The sequence below is a fragment of the Ursus arctos genome, unplaced genomic scaffold (assembly GCF_023065955.2).
Source record: "Ursus arctos isolate Adak ecotype North America unplaced genomic scaffold, UrsArc2.0 scaffold_8, whole genome shotgun sequence".
Lineage (NCBI taxonomy): Eukaryota > Metazoa > Chordata > Mammalia > Carnivora > Ursidae > Ursus > Ursus arctos.
Genome location: NW_026623100.1, coordinates 39,601,011 through 39,621,369, shown reverse-complemented (window position 1 = coordinate 39,621,369; position 20,359 = coordinate 39,601,011). Strand labels below are relative to the sequence as shown.

Below are 20,359 nucleotides of genomic sequence, written 5' to 3'. Positions count from 1 at the left end.
CAGTGTACTTGTCCTGATGAGCACAGGGTGATGTATAGAGGTGTTTAGTCACTGTATTGTACACCTGAAACAAATACAACTGTATGTTAACTATATTGGAACTAAAATAAAGAATTAGTAAAATACTGAGAATAACTCTGACACATCATAACATTGAAAGATGGTCCCAGTGTTTTGATTCTGGGTTATTAGAACAGTGGTAGTTCCATTAATAGGAACGGGGACTTTCCAGCGGGAAGAAGATTTTGAAGGAAGTTTTACTGATAGTGCAACATCCATGTATATATGTCTAGTAAGGAAACAAATGAGAAAATGAAATTGAAGGAATAGAGAACCAAAGATGAAGATTTAACAAAGTGAAGGAGACAGAGCCATGTCCTTTTATCTGTCTCTGTCCTGGTCATGCATGCCTGTTGCTGTGTTAGGTTTAGGGCCAGGCAGTCTTCATAGTACAGGAACTAAGCTTATCCCTGAGAAAATAAGTAGTTGGTTGGACAGCAGCCTAGTTGTTAACCACTCAAGCTGATCTGTGCATTCATTCAACAAATAATAATTGGCCGTCTGCCATTTGCCTATTAAGCTAAACCACCTGTAAAATACACATTTGTGCCGATGAGAATTGAGGGAACCAGAAATGAATTTTGCATGAGGTAAATGAATTTTTATAAACAAATTCCATGGTTATTTTAAGTGCTATTCTTAAAAATGTATATTTTGTTCCCAAAAGTAAAGTGTAGCAGGTTCTGAACACAGTGGGCGTTTTTGAAGTATTTGTCATACGAATGATGGATAGAATATAGTTTCTTGTCATACTGTTTAGACATCATGTCTTAGTCATGTGATCCTGCCTAGTCTCGGTGGCCTAGTGCTAAATACAGGGGGTTAAAATATGAACTTATTCTTTTTTGATTCTCAGAAAAGTTCAGGTGATTACTGAAAAATATAACTTTTAAAATGTTTGAGAATGTATTGATAATTTTAATAACTTTATTTATAAGTTTGATGCCATAGGTTTAAAACAGATGCCGTGGTTCACATCTATAGAAGAATTTATGGCTAGTGGTATGGAGGATTCAAAGAAGGAAGATAGTTCTGATAAGAAAATCTTGTCCACTGTCATCAACAAAACAATTATTCCTCGACTTACAGGTATTGCTTTGTAATCTTGGTAAAATTAAATTATTCTCTGGCAGAGTCTAAGATCATTAATTTCTTTTTACATTGACAGATTTTTTTTCAGAAGTTTTTGAACCCAGGGAAATGTAAAATGCAGCAAAAATCAATAGATGTCATAATTGAAGGTGATTAAAAAGTGCTCCTTTGCACAAGTGATTGACTACCAGACTGCTAGTATTCTTCAGCCTTTAGCATTTGTGACATTAGTGTTGGTTTTGTAATACCTAATTCATTTATTAGTGCCATGCTTTCATTCCTACTACAGTTGGATTTCTTTCTTTCCCTGGACTTCTCCCTGTTTCTTTTCATTTCTTTGTTTAAAAAACCTTACTACATCTTCCCCTCATCCGCACTTAGCCTTGATGCTTATCTGTGCTTCAGTCTGAAGACTTGTTTCATCTGAAATTGTACTTGATAAGGATCTGTTTCACCACGTCCCTGAGAACGGATTCTCATAGCAAAGGCTGCAGAACTCTTAAAAGGTGAAGCAACCACTTTTGTATTGCTTCTTAGCCAATTTGGCTAAACTTTAAAGATTTTTCTCAGTGTATCTTGCAGTACAGTCATGGTTGTAGTAGCAAGTTACTACTTTCACCTCGCTCTGTAAATGATAGCACAGAATATGTGTGCCTCATTTAAGTACTCTTCTAAAAACTCCAAATACATCATTTAAAATTAAACAGCCCCTCAAACAAGTAGAAGTATGAGAAATTAATATTATGTATTTATTCTCAAGCTCTGTCCTGGACCCCCATGTACTCTTCATGAGCCCTGTGTGTCAGTTCATACTCTCCTTTAGTGCCATCTATTTCTGTGTTGTTCAGTGTGGTAACCAGTAACTAAATGTGATAATAAAATTTTCAACCAAGTAAAATTAAAATTCAGTTGCTCAGTCACACTAATGACATTTTAAATACTTAATAGTCATATATATGTAGCTCATGGCTTTCAGATAGTACGGATATAATGTGTTTTTTCCATCATTCAGAAAGGTACTTCGGATAGTCGTGCTCTACATAATTTTAAATCCAAAAGAACTGGAGGAAGTCTAGATCTCTCTTATCAAAGTACCTTCTGAGTACATCCACTTGGATGTTCAACAGGCACTTCACAGTCCACATGTGAAATCATACTTAACCATCTTTGCTGCAGATCTGCTCCTCTTATATACCTTATCTAGAAAGTAACATCTCCATCTACCCTTGTAGTCAAACCAGGATTTTGGAGTCATTCACTCCTCATCTTTCTTACTTCCTTATGTAAGCAATTGCCACATCTGGTTTGGGTTTGTTTTTTGTTTTTTGTTTTTTCCCATTTTCTAACCTATTTTCTCTACTACAACCAAAGTAATTTGTCTAAAATGTAAGTCTGATCCTATCACACCTCACTTAAAACACTTTTATCATTCTTCACTGCCCTTGGAATGAAACTTAAACTCTTTAACATGACTTTCTTGGCCTTTCAGAATCACATCTCTGCTTAGTAATTCTCCAGCCCCATCTCTTGCTAAGCTCTGTTCCTTCTTTTTCTCATCCCTACTTCTACTGCATTTCAGCTATATTTTTCCTGGGGCTTTATCTTCTATGTTCCGTCCGTTTGACAAACCTCCCAGCCCCACCTCTTCCACCTGGCTAATTCCTCTTCATCTTTCAGGACTCATTATAGACATCACTTGTAGGAACTGGTTTACACATACCTGTCTGGGTTCCTATAGCACTCTGAACTCATACTTACAGTAACACCAGCACGCTGAATTATAATTGCTTATATAAATGTATTTGCTATTAGACAAAATTGTTCAAAGGCAGCTACCTACCTAATCTTATTCATTGCTGTGTCTCTTGTATTGAACACTAGGCATATAGTAGGCTCTCAGTTGACCAAATATTTCTAAGGTTATTAGAAACCTAACCTTTAGGGGTTCCTGGGTGGCTCATTCAGTTAAGCATCTGCCTTTGGCTCAGGTCATGATCCTGGATCAATCCCTGCATTGGGCTCTGTGCTCAGTGGGTAGCCTGCTTCTCCCTCTCCCTCTGCCACTCCCCCTGCTGTGTTCTCTTGTGCTCTCTCTCAAATAAATAAAATCTTTAAAAAAGAAGAAGAAGAAGAAGAAACTTAACCTTCTAGATGCTTGAGAAATCGCTGTTTTGTTCTTGTCTTTTTTTTAACCTATTTCATTTTTTCTGTTATTTAACTTGTATTTTACAAGGGCCTACCCTGTGTCAAGCGCTGTTGTTGACACAGCATATACAGTAGTGAACAAAATAATAATCCCTTCCTTCTTGGAGCTTACATACTGTGAAAAGATAATAAATAAAATTTAGAAAATGTTAGTTATGAGGGCTGAGATGAAAAAGTAAGAGGGATACAAATTATCAAAGAGGAGTGCAATTTAAAATATATTGGCCAGAGAAGGTCTTCCTGAGAAGGTCACAACTGAGTAGATTCTGAAAGGAAGAAGTGGGCCATCAGAGTATCTGGGGAAACAGAATCCAAGGCAGTGGAAACAGCAAATGCAAAGGACCTGAGGCAGGAGCCAGCCTGATTTGCTTGAAAAACAGCATATAGGCCATTATAGCTTTAGTGGAGTGAGGATGGGCAGAGAACAGGAAGAGGTTAACAAGATGACAAAAGCTGGGGCACCTGAGTGGCTTAGTCGGTTAAGCATCCGACTCTTGGTTTTGGCTCAGGACATAATCTCAGGATCGTGGGATCGAGCCCTGCATCAGGCTCCACACTCCGTGGAGTCTGCTTGAGATTCTCTCTCTCTCTCCAAAATAAAAATCTTTCCCAAAAAATGACAGGGGCTACATTATATGGATCCTTATAATCATTTGTAAGGACTTCATTTTTTATTGTAAGTGAAAGAGTGAGAAGTAATTGGTCTGCCTAACATTTTAACAGAATCACTGTGGTTACTGTTTTGAGAATAAACTATAGGCAGATCACTTAGGAAGCCTTTGCAATAATCAAAGCAACAGATAATACTGGCTCGGGCTAGGGTGTTATAAGTGGAGGTGCTGAAAAGTGGTTGAATTCTGCATACATTTCAAAGATAGCACTAACAATTTTCTAATGGTTTGGTTATGTGGAACAAGAGAGGAATCAAGAATGACTGCATGGGTTTGGGCCTGAGCATTTGGGAGGACAGAGTTGCCATTTCCTGAAGTGGAAGAGACTGAGAGGAGCGTGTTTAGGGTAAGGCAGTGTTATCGGGAGCTTAGTTCAACAAATGTTGAGTTTGCAATGCCTGTCATCCAAGTGGAGATGTCAACTAGGTTGTTGAATATATGAGTCTAAAGGAGAGGGCCAAGTAGCAGGCATAAATTTGGAGTTTATCAGCACATAGATGACATTTAGAGCCACAAAACTGACCTTAAATACTAGGGGTATAAATGTAGATGGGAAAGAGAAGGTAAGTGACCTGAGTCCTAAGGTACTCTAGCATTTATGAATCAAAGAGATGACAGCAAAGGAGACCACAGAGATAGGTGGGAAACCAGGAATGCTACCCTGGATGCCAAGAAAAGAAATGTTTGTAAGGGGAATGATCAACTGTTCCAATTGTTGCTGATAAGTCAGATGGGGACTAGAATCAGCCCTTAGGTTTTGCAATGTGGTGGTCATCTGCAGTGGTATATAGTTTAGGTAGAATGGTTGGAGATAAGGCCTAATTGAAGTGAATTCAAGAGTTAATAGGAAAGAAATGAGAGATAGTTTTGACAGTTTTTTAAATTTTGTTGTAAAGTGAAGGAAAGAAGGCAGTAATAGAGGGGAAGGAAGAGTCAAGGGAGGGATTATTTTCAGTATAAGAGAATGATTGTTTGTAGGATGATGGGAAAGATCCAGTAGAGGTGATGGCAGTACCGAAGTTAAGAGGGAAGAATTCTGGGAACAGGATCTTCCAGAAGCCAAAGGGGTTGAGACCTTTTGCACAAAGAAAATGTTGGCCTTAGTGAGGAGCTTGGGTGCTTCATCCGTAAGACTGGAAGACAAGAGTATGTGGGCATAGATGTAGGTAGGTGTGTAGATTCTGCAGTAGTTGCTTATAGAACTTTTCTTCTGTTTTCAGTTGAGGAACTATGAGCATGAGGGTGAGAGCAAGGGAAGAGAAAAGGAAAGGTAAATAGTTGTCTAGAAGAGTCAAGTCCATTAACTGAGAGAGCAAGGATAAATTTAAAGTGTATTTTTTTCTAGCCATGTTTTAGCTACATGGTTGGAGCCACAGACTCGGTGACAAGTGGATTTAACTAGGGCTGTGGTTGAGTTAGACAAGTTCAGCAGCACAGAAAGAACAAGGAAGTTGAGGATGTATGCAAATACATAATGGTAGTGATTGGCATGGATTTTAAATTGCATAGGATGGAAGTCTTTGTTAGAGGCCTCAGTTGTTTATACGTAAAAAGCAAAGCAGTCTGGTAAATAAATTGTACACTACAGAAACTTTTGTTTCAGACTTTGTAGAATTCATTTGGGATCCCTTGTCGACCTCACAGACAACAAGTTTAATAACACACTGCAGAATGATTCTTGAAGAACTTTCCACTTGTGCAAATGAAGTTAGTAAAGGCAAACAGGTAATAATTTCTAGAGTTAATAAACTTCTTGATTTATTTATAGGTTAATGTAAGTTTGTTCTAAATCTTTGTTTATAGAAGATGCAAAAGAAGTAATTACCAAAAAACAGTTTGGGCAAGAATAGATTTACTTCTGATTTATATAAACTAGGATTGACCATTTCTTCTTTATAATAATAAGATGAAAGAATATACCTTTATATTTATGAACACTCTAACAGGGATGACAGTCATTATTAATTATAGGATACACATACATGTAATAGACCCAGATTATTTTTATTTTTATTTATTCCTCTCTGTTCAGTGGTCTGATTTTTGTTCTCATGGTCCAGCCAGCCATTTTTCAGGTTTGTGAATATACATTGGCCCTGCAGAGATGAACAGGCATAAATGCATTAGTGAAAATTTGTTCTGTCTAAGAGGGAAAAAAATTATTTACTTTTCTTTTAGCAAAAATCTCGTAGTATTGTGGCTTTGCTTTAACAATCATTTTAAAATGAGGTTAACTTTCATTATATTAACTAGTTATTTGTAATCTGCCGAAGTTAAGAACAGTAATCTCTTTAAGGAGTCAAAGTTCAATGGATATGGGGCACCTGGCTGGCTCAGTCAGTAGAGCATGTGAGTCTTGATCTTGGGAGTCATGAATTCGAGCTCCACATTGGGGTGTAGATTATACTTAAAAATTTTTTTTAATCCTTAAAAGGTTCAATAGGATAGATTTTCATCTCACCATGATTTAGAATTGAGTTTTATTCAACATAAGACATAAGGAGAGACCTTTTAGAGGCTTTGGTAGGAGTTTGTTAAATCTTAGTTTTATTGTGGTACTCTTTTTTATCATTCTGGTTTTTTTTTTTTTTTTTTTTTAAAGATTTTATTTATTTATTTGACAGAGATAGAGACAGCCAGCGAGAGAGGAACACAAGCAGGGGGAGTGGGAGAGGAAGAAGCAGGCTCATAGCAGAGGAGCCTGATGTGGGGCTCGATCCCAGAATGCCAGGATCACGCCCTGAGCCGAAGGCAGGCGCTTAACCGCTGTGCCACCCAGGCGCCCCCTATCATTCTGTTTGTTGATGAGAGTGTCATATATTCATACAGTTAAATCAGTAAACCAATTATATGTTGACCTTTAAGGAAATTGAGAGATTGACAGTCTGGAGAGCATCCGGAGTAGAATAAGCAAGGTGGTTGAGAAGCATTCATATTCTGAACACCATTAAATTTTAGCACTGGGAATTATTATGAAGGAGGGAAGCTGTAAGAAGTTAGAGGGAGAAGAGGGCAACCAGATAATTCCATCTTCAAGAAGCATGTACTCATAAAGGAAATAAAATGTACATATTGTTATTTAAGGGGCTCCTGGGTGGCTCAGTCAGTTAAGCTCCAACTCTTGATTTCCACTTAAGTCTTTGATCTCAGAGTCATGAGTTCAAGCCCCACATTGAGCTCCACACTGGTCATGAAGCCTACATTAAAGTGTTATGTAAAATAGGAAGTGAGAAGGGGTGAAAGAAAAGGAACACTTATTTAATTCCTGCTGTGTACTTGGCACTCTGTTAGGTCTTGGTCCTGTGTCATCTTAGTTCTAGCAGCTCTGTTAAAAAATGGGTGATATCTTCATTTTACAGATGAAGAGACTGAGTCTCAGAAATTTGTTCATAGTAATACCTTGAATTAGAACTAGGATTTGAACCTTAATCTTATCTTTTTTTAAAGATTTTATTTATTTATTTGACAGAGATGGAGACAGCCAGCGAGAGAGGGAACACAAGCAGGGGGAGTGGGAGAGGAAGAATTAGGCTTCCAATGGAGGAGCCTGATGTGGGGCTCGATCCCAGAACGCCGGGATCACACCCTGAGCCAAAGGCAGACGCTTAACGACTGAGCCACCCAGGTGCCCCAGAACCTTAATCTTATTTTAAAGCCTAAGCTCATGTCACTGACCACATTACCTCCCCACCCCACCCCCACCCAAGTAGCCCAAATAAAATACTGTGAAATGTTCAAGGTGGCATTTGAGCTGGAACCTAATGGAAAGTAATGGATTTGAACATATAGCAACTATGATGGGAAGGAGGGCATTCTTCACCTCCTTCCAACAGAATAAAGACATATAACCTGAAAATCATTGCAGAAATTAGAGATATTAATTTAGAAGAAGATATATATAGAGATTCTATATTTGAAGAAGGAATGGGTTTAATCTGTGTTGTTACAGAGCATAGAACCAGGAGTAGTAGATAAGAGCCACAAGGAAGTAGATATGGAATCTTATATTTGCTCTCTATATGGGACTATGTAATTGTAACCGAAATATAAATAGTGCTTTATTATTTATTAAACCCTTTCACTCATTTGATCCTCACAACCTTGTAAAATGTGTTGACACTAATTGCATTTTACAGATGAAGAAGCTGGGGTCTAGAGGGCCACGTACCTTGTAAAAGTTCACTTGGGTACTAAGTGGTAGACCGGGCACTTCATAATTTGTAATAACTAAAATCTTTCAAAAGTGTTACAGATTCACTCGTGAAGTTTTTATACCAGTTATTTTTATTCTGGAAGCCCTCCCACAGTGAATGCGGAAAACGGGTCCTTTGTGTAATTAGTAGGAGACTGGACTACATCAGGATTTTTCAGCTTCAACAGTCTTGGCATTTGGAGCAGATAATTACTTGTTGTGGGAAGTTGTCCTGCGTATTGTAGTATGCTTAGCAGCTTCCCTGGCCTCTGACCACTAGATGCCAGCAGTGCTCCCTAGTCTTGACAACCAAAAATATCTCCAGACATTATAAAATATTCCCCAGGCATGGCACAGTCACTCCTACGTAAGAATCACTGAACTACGTAGTTAGTGTTCCTGGCTACTAAGACAGTTTGCCTTGCCAGTGAGATCACTGTATTTTTTTCAGTGATGTGTAAGAAATTGAAGAGAATGGAGAAGGTTCTAGAAGAATGGACTCAGCATAGTTCTTGTTTTTGAAGTGAGAATCAGATGATTCTATAAGCTAATGCCTGGTTGAGAATAGTTTTGATTCTTGTTAAGATTCTAAAATAGATTATTACAGAGGTAGATTATGAATACTTAAAGTAGCAATTACTATAATCTGTCACTGATAAGGTTCCTAAATACAGGTGATTGCTTATTGAAGCAGGTGCTCCCATATTATCTCAGTTACTTTCACTGATGAATAAGGTACTGTGCGGGTAGAGTAGGTAGTGTATTTAAAGATGTTATGATTGTTCCTGTGGATTAAATGGGGGAAAGATAAGCTTAGCAGTGGTACAGTTAGGTACAAGAAACTGGTAGAGTATAGCTACAGAATACTGGACCAAGAGGGATGTGGCTACCTTTGGGGGGAGTCTTTTAGTATTAGATATCTTCTCAATATTTGCCCTGTTCAATATTGAACTGGATGAAGATGTAAAATGCATGCTAATAAAATTTGCCAATGGCACGAAGCTAGGAATTCTGCATAGACTTATGGATAGTAGAATAGTATCCAAAAGGATTTTAAATACTGAGAAAATGGGCTGACTCTAAAAATATATGGTATAAAAGGAAATATATTTTGTCCTACCCCTGTATTCAAACATTCAACTGCGTAAATAAAAGATAGGAAAGAAACGGCCTTGAAGCAGCATCAGTAAACCAGAGGGATATAATCAACAGTAGATCCAATATGAGTCAATAGTGTCACTTGAGTAACAGAAAAACCAAGGGGAGCTCTTTCTACTGGGTGTGTGCTATTTTGAGTAAAAATGTTTATATGTGCTCTGCTCACAAGTAAGACTTCCCTGGGTATGTTGCATTTAATTCTGGGTGTAACTATATTAAATGGAAAGTGTCTAAGATGGTATGGGAAAGAGAAAATGTAGAAAAGTGAAATATCAGTCTTAGAATCTGGAGAATTGTCATGTGAAAGGGAGATTAGATTTGTTCTGTATGATCTTAAGAAGTAAATTAGGACCAAGGAGTGGAAGGTATAGGAAAAAAGTTTGTTTCTCATTGTTAACTGAAATCTAATAGTTAATAGCTGCCCAAAGTTATGGGCGGCCTCAGGAGATCGTGATTCCCTATCACTATATGTTTTTAGGCATAAGTTGGCTGACCAGTTAGTGAAAGTGTGAAAATGTTATCAGGTATTTAGATTTCTAGTTTTCAGACTTCTTTTATTAACAGAACTTTTTTTCACATAAAATCTTACACACCCCTATCCACAAACACAGAAGCAAAGCTGCTTGCTGTAGTGAGCACCTGCCCTCACTCTCCCTTGAGGGCCTCAGCATCTGCCCAAGCCACCCAGGATTATCTCCGTGGATATAGAGAGCTGTGTAAAAACTACTAGCTAAAGCTTCTAAGAGTCTTTTCAAAGCTATTTTAAAGAATTATAAGAGTGTGTGTGTATGTGGTTGTTAAAACTTTACTGTTTGGAGAACTTTTTTTTTCCCCATGAAATAATGTATTTGAATACTTGAAAAAAGTTAATGAGCTCAGAGTTTTAAAATTTATGAACTTATTTTAAACAAATTTTTGGAAGTAATGTCAAACTTACAGAAAACTCTGAGTAAAAATAGCATACTCATAGGCCCTTATATCCAGATTCACCTGTCATTAATATTTTGCCCCATTTTGCTTTATTATCTGCTGTCCCATTGTATATATACACAATTTGTTTCTCCTGAACACTTTGAGAGTAAATTGCATATCTGCTAAGAATAGTCTGTTACGTAACCATGGGACACATCATTTTCAGTAAACTTCATGATACTTAATCTACAATCCATATTCCACTTCCATCATTTGACTCAATAATGTCCTTTATAGCATTTTTTTTAGAGAACTGTTTTTAAGAAACAAAAATTTAAACAATATGGAAATTTTGTCAAGGCTAGCATTCAAAATGATGTAATCTAAATGGAAAAAAATTAAACATAACTGTCGTGTCTAGTACAAACACTAACTCAGTAACCTGCATAAATTCAGATACTACTTTGTGGAGATAATGCCTAGAAAAATGATCTTTATTCTTTTAAAATGATGCAAAATATTTTTGAAATGGGGTAAAAAAAATTGAATTTTTGTTTTTAACATTAATTTAATAGTGATATGTGGCCACTGGAGGAATATGTCCTAGATAAAAAGTGGAAAAAGAAACAGGACTTCAGTTAGATATACTTTTTGTGAAAAAAATATATTTGAATTCTACATTTGTGAGTAATTTGGCCAGTATGGGGTTTTTGAGAGCTTAATTTGTGCTACACGCATTGTCACCGACTTGAAAAATACTCTAGTGTGTTTTGTGGCATTTTTATTTTTCAAATATGGATTCCCTTTTAAGAATAAGAATAATATTAGAGAAACGTTGGTAATACATGAAAAAAAATTTAAATTCCTCTTATCTTTTCATCCTCATACTAGGACTTGATACCATTGTAAGATATTTTTATCCAGCCGTTTACTTCAAAGTTATAATCCTAATAGACATGTACATTTGTATCCTACTTCTTTCCCTTAACATTATCTCATTCAGTATTTAATTTTGTGTGTTACTACAGTCTTTACAAACTTTAGCTAAGTAGTAGTTTCTTGCAATGGATGGATATAACATGATATCTTAAAAACGCTCTGTGATTAAATATTTTGATTGTTCCCAATTTTTTATTCACAATGAAATGAATGTGCCAAAGTGAATTTACTGCATCAAAGGACATTGATAAACCAACAAAGGACCCATAGCTAGAATATATAAAAGGCTTCTGCAAATCAATAAGAAAGAGAATGTGATTTATTAAAAAATACATAAACAAGCAGCTTTTAATTAGGTACTTAGCAAAATGGCATGTCCAAATGGCAAAATAAGAATATGAGTGAACACTCGGAGCCCCTGGGTGGCTCAGTCGGTTAAGCATCCAACTCTTGATTTTGGCTCAGCTCGTGATCTCAGGCTCTTGCGTTGGGCCCCATGCTCAGCGGGGAGTCTGCTCCTCTCCCTCTTCCTTTCCCCCACTCACATGCATGCTCTCTCTCTCAAATCCTAAAAAGAATATGAGGGGATTTTCATCATCACATTACTCAACAGGAAAATAAAAACTAAAGTATGACTGTACACCCCACGAATTACAAACATTAAAAAACAAAAGGATACCACATGTTAGTAAAGGTATAGGGAGGCAGGATTTCTCATACATGGCTGGTGGAAATGTAAATGGGACATCACTGCTTCAGAAAACAATTTGGCATTATGTACAAAGTTGAATGTATAGACATAAACTGAGTTCCAGCAGTTCCATTCTTGTGTGTATATCCATCAGGAATATACGCCTTTGTATATTAGAAGACGTATAAGAACTTACATACAATACTGTGTGTAATGTAGCCCCTCACTGGAAACCACGTGAATGTCCCATCATTAGTATTCATGTGACAGAGTATGTTGTACAGCAGTGGGAATGCACAAGCTAGCCGTATGCACCAACATGGGTGAATAAAGTTCTTTTGTACCTAATTGATAGTTATTTTAACACCTGATTCTGTGTGTACAAATTTGTACTATACTCTTAAAATTACTTCTCTTGGTAAAGACTTCTACATATGGCTATAACTGATGCTTTTATATTTTTATATAATAGGATTTACTTAAATCCATTGTTGTGAGAATGAAGAAAGCAATAGAAGATGATGTTTTTATTCCTCTGTATCCGAAGAGGTAAGAGCTGTTAATTTCTAGATTGCATGAAGTAGCTAATCCTGCAGCACAGATTTAAGAAGGTAACACAGAAGAAACTATATAAAGTGTTCTCTCAAACATGCACACAGTGTGTTAAGGTGCAGATTGGGATTTCAACAAAATATTTCTCGTTTTGTATGCCATGTGGGATACCTGGCACACTTGGACATCGGTTTTTTTATGTTAAGAACATGGCAGGTGGCATCACAGAGTGGTTAAACCCAGATTCTGGAGCCCAGATTTACCACTGACTCTGGGCCTTTGTGTGCATCAGTGTCTTTGTATGTGAAGTGAGGTATTAATGCCTACTTCATAGGACATCGTGAAGATGAAGAGCGTGCTCAGAACAGTGCCTGGCACAGAAAGCTAGAAACTGTCTGTGAGTGGTGGATTTACTTTAGGAAACAAGTAGGGGTTTTTTTGTTTTTGTTTTCCTTGCCGGAGGAGACATTTTTCTAGATGGAAAATGTTGCTACAGCTGTTGCCAAAAGAAATTACTGCTTGTGCTCTCTTCTAGGGTTCTTAAGGGTTCAGGTCTCACATTTAGGTCTTTAATCCATTTTGAGTTTATTTTTATGTGTGGTATAAGAAAGTGGTCCAGTTTTCCAGCACCATTTGTTGAAGAGACTGTCTTTTCCCCTTTGAATATTCTTGCCTTTTTTTATTGTAGGATCAGTTGACCTAATAAGTATGGGTTTATTTCTGGTTCTTTATTCTGTTCCATTGATAGATGCGTCTATTTTTGTGCCAGTTTCATACTATTCTGACTACAGCTTTGTAGTATGTCTTGAAATCTGGAGTTGTGATACCTCCAGCCTTGTTCTTGCTTCTCATGATTGGTTTGACTATTTGGAGTTTTCTGTTGTTGCATACAGATTTTAATATTATTTGTCCTAGTTCTGTGAAAAATGCTGTTGGTATTTTGATAGGGATTGCATTAAATCTTTGGATTGCTTTGGGTAGTGTGGACATTTTAACAGTATTGGATCTGCTAATCCACGAGAATGGAATTAACTTTCCATGTGTTTTGTGTTGTCCGTCTTCAGTTTTTCATCCAGGTTTTGTAGTTTGTAGAGTGTAGGTCTTTCACCTCCTTGGTTAAGTTTATTTCTAGATATTTTATCCTTCTTTTTAGTACAGTTATAAATGGGATTTTTTTTAATTTCTCTTTTTGTTACTTCATTATTAGTGTATAGAAATGCAACAGATTTCTGTGTATTGATTTTGTATCTTGTGACTACTGAATTCACTTATCAGTTTTGGTAGTTTTGGTGGAATCTTCAGGGTTCTATATACAGTATCATGAAGCAAGTAATATTTGATGCATATTTAAACATTTGCTAAGAAGGCATCAGTTTATAGTTCTGGATCATGAACTAAAGCTATCCAGTGAGTCTTCACAGGGTGGAAGAGCTTTTGTGAAGAGAACAGAAAGGAACTTCTAAGCTTTCTAGCTAATTGAAATTGTGAAGCGATATCTGAATGTAAAAATATGCCCTGTTAAGTTTTGTTGTATAATATTTAAATAAGAAATTATTCATATGGTTCAAAGGTATGAGTATGTATTTTTTAATTTATATTTAAAATGGGGTCTTACTCCCTCCCACTCCTGCCCTCCATCCAGTTTTTGCCCTTCCTCCTCCATACACGTACCTGCATGCCATAATAATCACTGTTAATTTTTTTACCTTTCCATAATTTCCTCATGCAATTAGAATACTTCTGTACGCCATAATCTTATTCCCCCACCCCCGTTCTATAGCAGAGGAAGTACATTTGTAACCATTATCTTGTACGGTACTTTGACTTAGTACATCTTTGAGATGTCATCACAAGAGTAGTTTCCTCATTTTTTAAGCTGCATAATATGCCTTCATATAATGTACTGTAACTGGTGGGCATATGAGTGGTAAACCATTACCAACAGTGCTGTGAATAATTTTATAGACCTACCATCCAGTACAGGTGCAGCCATACCTCCAGAAGGCATTCTCAGAAATGGGGTGCTTGGATCAAAGTGTACATGTAACTTCGATATCATCAGAGCACTCCATTTACATTCTGTCAATGTGTTATGGTTTAATTCGGTTAAAAAAAAAATGAATTTTTTGAACTCTGGTTCTGAAAGATTAACAGTTTACATTTTGTCCTCTCTTGGTTTCAAATTAGCACTGTAGAAAACAAAACATCACCACATTCAAAGTTCCAAGAAAGGCAGTTCTGGTCAGGTGTAAAGGTAAGCAGAAGACTACAAAAATAAATTTATTTTAAATCTGATATACTGTAGAGCAGAGATTACCAAACTTCTATAAAGGACCAGATAGTGAATATTTTCTGCTTTGAATGTCTACAGAACTGTTCAGCTCTCTGCCTTTGTAGCTATAAATAATATGTAAACAAATGAGCATGGTTGTGTTTCGGTAAAACTTTACTTATGGACATTGAAATTTCAGTGTCCTGACTTTCACATGTTACAAAATATAAAAACCATCTTAGCTTACCGGCTCTGCAAAACCAGGCAGCAAGCTAGATTTAACGCACAAGCTATAGTTGGCCAAGCGCTAGTCTGAAAGATAAAGGATGAAGTCATTGCTAAGTCAGTGGTAATAGGGAAGAATGGTAAAAAGTTGGGTTCAGAAGATACTTAGGATGGAGCATTGAAAGGACTTGATGACTGAATTATAATTGCATATGAAGAGTAGGGTGTTAGCCAAGTTTCTGACTTTGGCAACTTGGTAACTTACAGTGACATTCTTTGAGGGCATTGGAGAGGATACAGGAAGAACAGGTTTGAAGGAATGATAAAGGTCTGTTTCAGATGGCGAATTGAAGATTTCTATGGGGAAAAATACTAGATCTAAAAGTCTGAATTGCAGGGGACAGATCTGAGTTGGAGATTTGGGAGTCAGCCACATGTAGGCAGTATTTGGAACCATGGTCACGAATGACCACCTCTGAGGAGATGAAGGCTAAGAATACAACCTTGGGAAACATAAGAGGCAGGCAGAGAAAGTGAAGTCTTCAAAGAAGCATTAGAATTTATTGTGAAACTTAGACTGGTCACAAGAGGGTGGCATCATGGAAAAAGAGTGAAGACAATGCCACCCAAAAGAATTAGGAGAAAGACTGAAAATGTTTACTGGATTTGACAATTAGGTCTTGGGTGACCTTGGCAGACTTAGTTTTTAATAGGGTGAATCCATATTTGTTATGTGGTTGAGTCAGGGAAAAACACTTTCCAGGAAGTGATACACAGTGTAGAAAAGCATTGCATGTTAGAGTAATAAATACAGAACTGGAAAGAAAATGGAAAAGACTATAAAATTCACAAAGATACGGATTTAGAGGAAGGAAGGGCAACCAATATTCGTTTTATTAGAATGTCCTATTTTTTAATCTTATATATCAGAGCAATGACAGTTTCTCAGGCTCACACATTAGTAACAGTGGCACTGGCTTTAACGGCAGTCCTTCCTGAATCCTTGGGTCCTGTGGGCTTGCACCCGGATGGTTCCAGACTCTGGGAGTGTGAATTGAGGAGGAAGATTATTGATCTGAAAAGGCTCCATCTGAAAAAGATGGATTTTGGGTGATAGTCCTACAAAATAAGATGAGCAAATAAAATTAGGTATTCAGAAATGAACAAATTTTCTATTGATACTTCTAATGAGTTCTAAAGAGTTTGACCAACGTTTTATGTTTGTTGGAGGCTTATGCAGTTTTCCTTTAGAGAAACAGCTACGTACTCATTTGATTTTTTTTTTAGCTCTTCCGCAATATTCTTCTTTGGAATGGACTCCTCCCAGATGACACCTTGCAAGAACTAGGACTGGGGAAGCTGCTAAATCGTTACCTTATTATAGCTCTTCTTAATGCCATACCTGGGCCAGAGGTTGTTAAAAAGTGCAAACAGGTCAGTGTAATTTTATCATTTTTTAAAATTACATTAAAGTCTGTTTTGTGGGGCCCTGGCTGTCTTGGTAGAGCATGTGACTTTTGATCTCAGGGTCAGGACATTGGGTATAGATTACTTTAAACTTTTTTTCTAAGTCTATTTTGTAAGAGAATAATTAAAATGGTGGTAATCAATTTAATAGACTAGACACCCAAAAGCAACCAACTCCTCAGTATTTAAGAATTAGTATACTGGTTTGAATTATCACCAGCAGGGAAAAGAAATATTTAATAAATGGTGCTGGGCCAGCTGGTTAACTCTTTACAAAAAGAATGTTAAAGTCTCAACTTCCACTAAATACCAGTATAAATTTCATATAAAGTATAAAAATGAAACAAATATTAAGAGGAAAATGTATCTTATAGTAAGGGAGTCCTTTTGAACTTTGCAAGAGAAGAAATAATGAAAAAAAGCGACTTGATGAAAGTTTTCATTCACTGAAGTTTTACAAACATTTAAAAGATATCAAGATTATTTGGTCATTGTTAAAACTAGAAGATAGATAGGTTCATTGGTTACCATACTTATTCCTTCTGTTGGTGTGAAATTTTCTATAATGAAAAGTTGAAAGGGAGTTGAAAAAGTGAGAAATGAAAGTTATAAGCCGTATAAAGATTAATATCCACATTCCTAAAAAGCTCTTTAAACAATTCAGATATTACAGTTAAAATTGGACAAAAGACATGCAACAGGAAATTCACCAAAAAAATATGTAAAAATTATTTCTAAACATGTGGAAAAGATTAACAGTACTAGTAATCAGAAATGCAAAATAATATAGTAAGGATATTATTGTACCTGTTATGCTGGCCAGTTTTTTTGTTTTGCAGGGGGGTTTTTTTTTTTGCTGTTATTTCCTAATTCTTGTCATGAGCAGGAGGAAACAATAGCGCTTATTTCAGGGGCACCTAGAATGGGTGGTGCCGGGGTTCTGAAAAACAGTCTTTGCTGGTGGAATGAGGGATAGAACTCCAGAGTTTGGGCATGATGGCTACAAACCTTTAAAGTTCATACCCCTTGACTTAGCAATTTTACTTCAAGGAATTTGTCCTAAGATAAAAATCAGTGATGCACATGTAGATTTGTTAGAAAAGAAAATTCAGTGAGTAAATTTGAGATCTAAGTAGCTTTATTAAGAATCTGTGAATCGGGCAGCATTCCATCTAGCAAGTAGAGAGATCCTCTCAGGAGTTGTACAAAAAGGAAGGCTTTCATAAGAAAGAAGGTGAGACAAGAAAGCTATTAGCAAAAGAAAAGGACTATTTCAGGCCGGCACAAGGTCTTATTGAGGAGAGGAGAATGGCATGGTTTTTATCATGCAGACGACCTCACTATAGTGCCCTTCCAGAAACTTGGAGATTGTTAAAAAGTGACATTCCTTGGAGGAGTTGAAACTGCAAGTTAAAGCCTTGGGTTTGCTGTTGTAAGGAGCAAAGGACCCTATTTGGGGCTTGTTTCTTTGTCAGAGTTTAAGTACAAATAATATTATTGTAGCATTTATAATAGAGTTGGAAACAACCTAAATATCCAAAAACATTGTCTATTCATCAGATAAAAGAATATGGAAAAATGTTTATAAATTTAAAAACAACGTAAGACATTAGATAGCAATTCCTAACCCGTCATGATTTTTTGGGCTATGGTTTTTATATCATGTAGTTTTAAACTACATCATCTCCCCAAAATTGAATTCATTGCCCATCCTCTATATTTCAGGTTCAGTTTAGTCCCCTTTGACCAGGAGTCTACTATCAGAAGTAGAAAAGTAGGAGGACATTCTCTCCACAGCTTGTGGCTGGAAAGCCATGCCAGGGAGCACCTGGGTGGCTCAGGTGGTTGAGTGGCCTACTCTTGGTTTGGCTCAGGTCATGATCTCAGGGTCCTGAGATGGAGCCCCGCGTTGGGCTCCCTGCTGAGCGAGGAGCCTGCTTGGGGTTCTTTCCCTCTACACTGCCCCACCCTCCACTCACACACATGCGTGTGCTCTTTCTCTCTCTCTCTCAAATGAATAAATTTAAGATTTTATTTATTTGAGAGAAACAGTGAGAACATGAAGGGGTGAGGGTCAGAGGGAGAAGAAGACTCCCTGATAGAAGGGAGCCCCATGCGGGACTTCATCCTGGAACTCCGGGATCATGACCTGGGCCGAAGGCAGTCGCTTAACCAAATGAGCCACCCAAGTTCCCAATGAATAAATAAATCTTAGAAAAGAAAAAACCATGCCAAGACAGTGTGGCTTTCAATTCTGGGATCATTTATGGGAAAGCTAGGTAGTTCTATGAAAATTTTATTGAGATATGTGATACAAAGCAAGAGAAAAGCATGTGCAAATAATTTTAAATTTCAGTCCGGTAAGGGCTGGGTTTTTAAACCTTAAAGAAGAGCTAGGTGATTAAAGAAGCTTTTTCCTCAACTGTGTTTTCAAGAGAGTACATTCCAGAACTTTAACATCCTTTATAATGTGTGGTATATTTTTCCCAACTTTGTACTTTGAGAGGTACTGATCTTAACTGTAGGATAACCTATTTGTCCAAGAATTTCTTTGAGGAGTATGATATCAGGATTTTCCTTCCTCCCATTCTCTCATTTTTTTGTTTTTACCAAAACTGTCCCCAAAATCATATTACCTTTAGCATAATGGTGTTGGTGTTTCCCCCCCCAAAGAAAAATTGAATGCAGCAGCCTCTGTATGCTGCCATGAACATCTAAAGCAGCATAGTAAAAGATCAAAATCATAATTTTTTTTATTCTGTGTATCTTATATTCATCTACTTGATTCCTTAACTGTAATTTATGTAGATCATATGCTAGGTCACCCAGTTTCTTAGTGTGAAATACTAAATGTATATATTTAAGTTGACTGTGTTTTGTGTCTAGGCATTTCTAGTGCTTAGTGTAAATTGCATTTGTACAGATTTAATGGCTCAGTAATACTGAGTATAGAAAGTATGACAAATACCCCTGAGAGTACTCAAAGAATAGTCTATTTTAAGCTCTTGGCATTAAAATACGATTTTTTAAGAAGTATAAACTTTGACAAAAATTCTCAAAATTTATTCTACCATAACTGTAAAGGAGCAAAAGGCCTTAAGTAACTATCGTTATTAAAAACTTGACCTTGTGTTTTAATTAACAGATAGCAGCATATTTACCAGAAAAATGGTTCCAAAACTCTGCCATGAGAACATCTATTCCCCAGCTAGAAAACTTCATCCAGTTTTTGTTGCAGTTTGCACATAAATTATCTGGAAGTGAATTCAGGTAATTTTGCATACTTGTATCTCCATAAGCATAGTTCAAGGATTGTTTTACACTCAGAGGGAAAGTACAAATCTTTCTAAAAATTGCTGTTTTTAAAAGTCTATGGAGACTTCCACTATAAAATTAGTAGATATTTTTATGTGCTGTCTTTGGAATCACTATTTTATACTCACACCTCATGCCTAATAGTTCATATTCTTAAATGTAAATCTCTTCCAAAATAAGCATTTCCAGAAAACTATCACACAGAGTTTAGGAAACTATAAATCAAAAGCCTCTTATTAAGCGTGTTTTTTCATTTTCCTGGCCATTTTAAAATCTCAACAATTGTTAAGTACAGGTCTGCAGCCTGCTGTTTACCCAGCAATAGCTAGAATATGTTTTGGATGTTTCATTAACACCACTAAATGTACAGTGGTGTTCTGGTAAACCACTTCTCGAAAAATTTAAAAATTTTTTTAAATCACAGATTTGTAGCATTTCTGTGGGTAAATATTCCCATAGAGGCTCCCACCATAATAGTCCTTACAGGCTGATAGCCCCACACCATAACTCAGTTTTTTGATGATAGATTTAACTGCTTTTTACAATCATTCACATTAAAATTTGCCAGCATACATCCTCTAATAACCTATATTTGAATGCTGTATGGA

The 20,359-nt window shown here is 36.7% G+C and overlaps 2 protein-coding genes across 3 annotated transcripts in view; one reads left to right on the top strand and one right to left on the bottom strand.

Annotated features, from left to right (window-relative positions):
• The window catches only part of GCFC2 (GC-rich sequence DNA-binding factor 2), a 47,131-nt gene that overhangs the window by 25,038 nt on the left and 1,734 nt on the right, over positions 1–20,359 (top strand). Inside the window, exons 11-16 of one of the 2 annotated variants that reach the window (XM_026481915.4) lie at positions 999–1,149; positions 5,632–5,753; positions 12,393–12,469; positions 14,660–14,726; positions 16,257–16,403; positions 19,582–19,706. In XM_026481915.4, coding sequence (XP_026337700.2) covers positions 999–1,149; positions 5,632–5,753; positions 12,393–12,469; positions 14,660–14,726; positions 16,257–16,403; positions 19,582–19,706 — 689 coding nt within the window. Of the gene's footprint in view, positions 1–998; positions 1,150–5,631; positions 5,754–12,392; positions 12,470–14,659; positions 14,727–16,256; positions 16,404–19,581; positions 19,707–20,359 lie in introns of those variants that run through there. The other variant, XR_003312115.4, reaches the window with a different exon arrangement.
• Positions 15,831–20,359, bottom strand: part of MRPL19 (mitochondrial ribosomal protein L19) — a 30,663-nt gene continuing 26,134 nt past the window's right edge. The window contains exons 8-9 of the mRNA XM_026481963.4: positions 19,598–19,690; positions 15,831–16,088 (exon numbers count right to left, since the gene is read on the bottom strand). The gene's annotated coding sequence lies outside the window, so the exon portion shown is untranslated. The remainder of the gene's footprint in view (positions 16,089–19,597; positions 19,691–20,359) is intronic.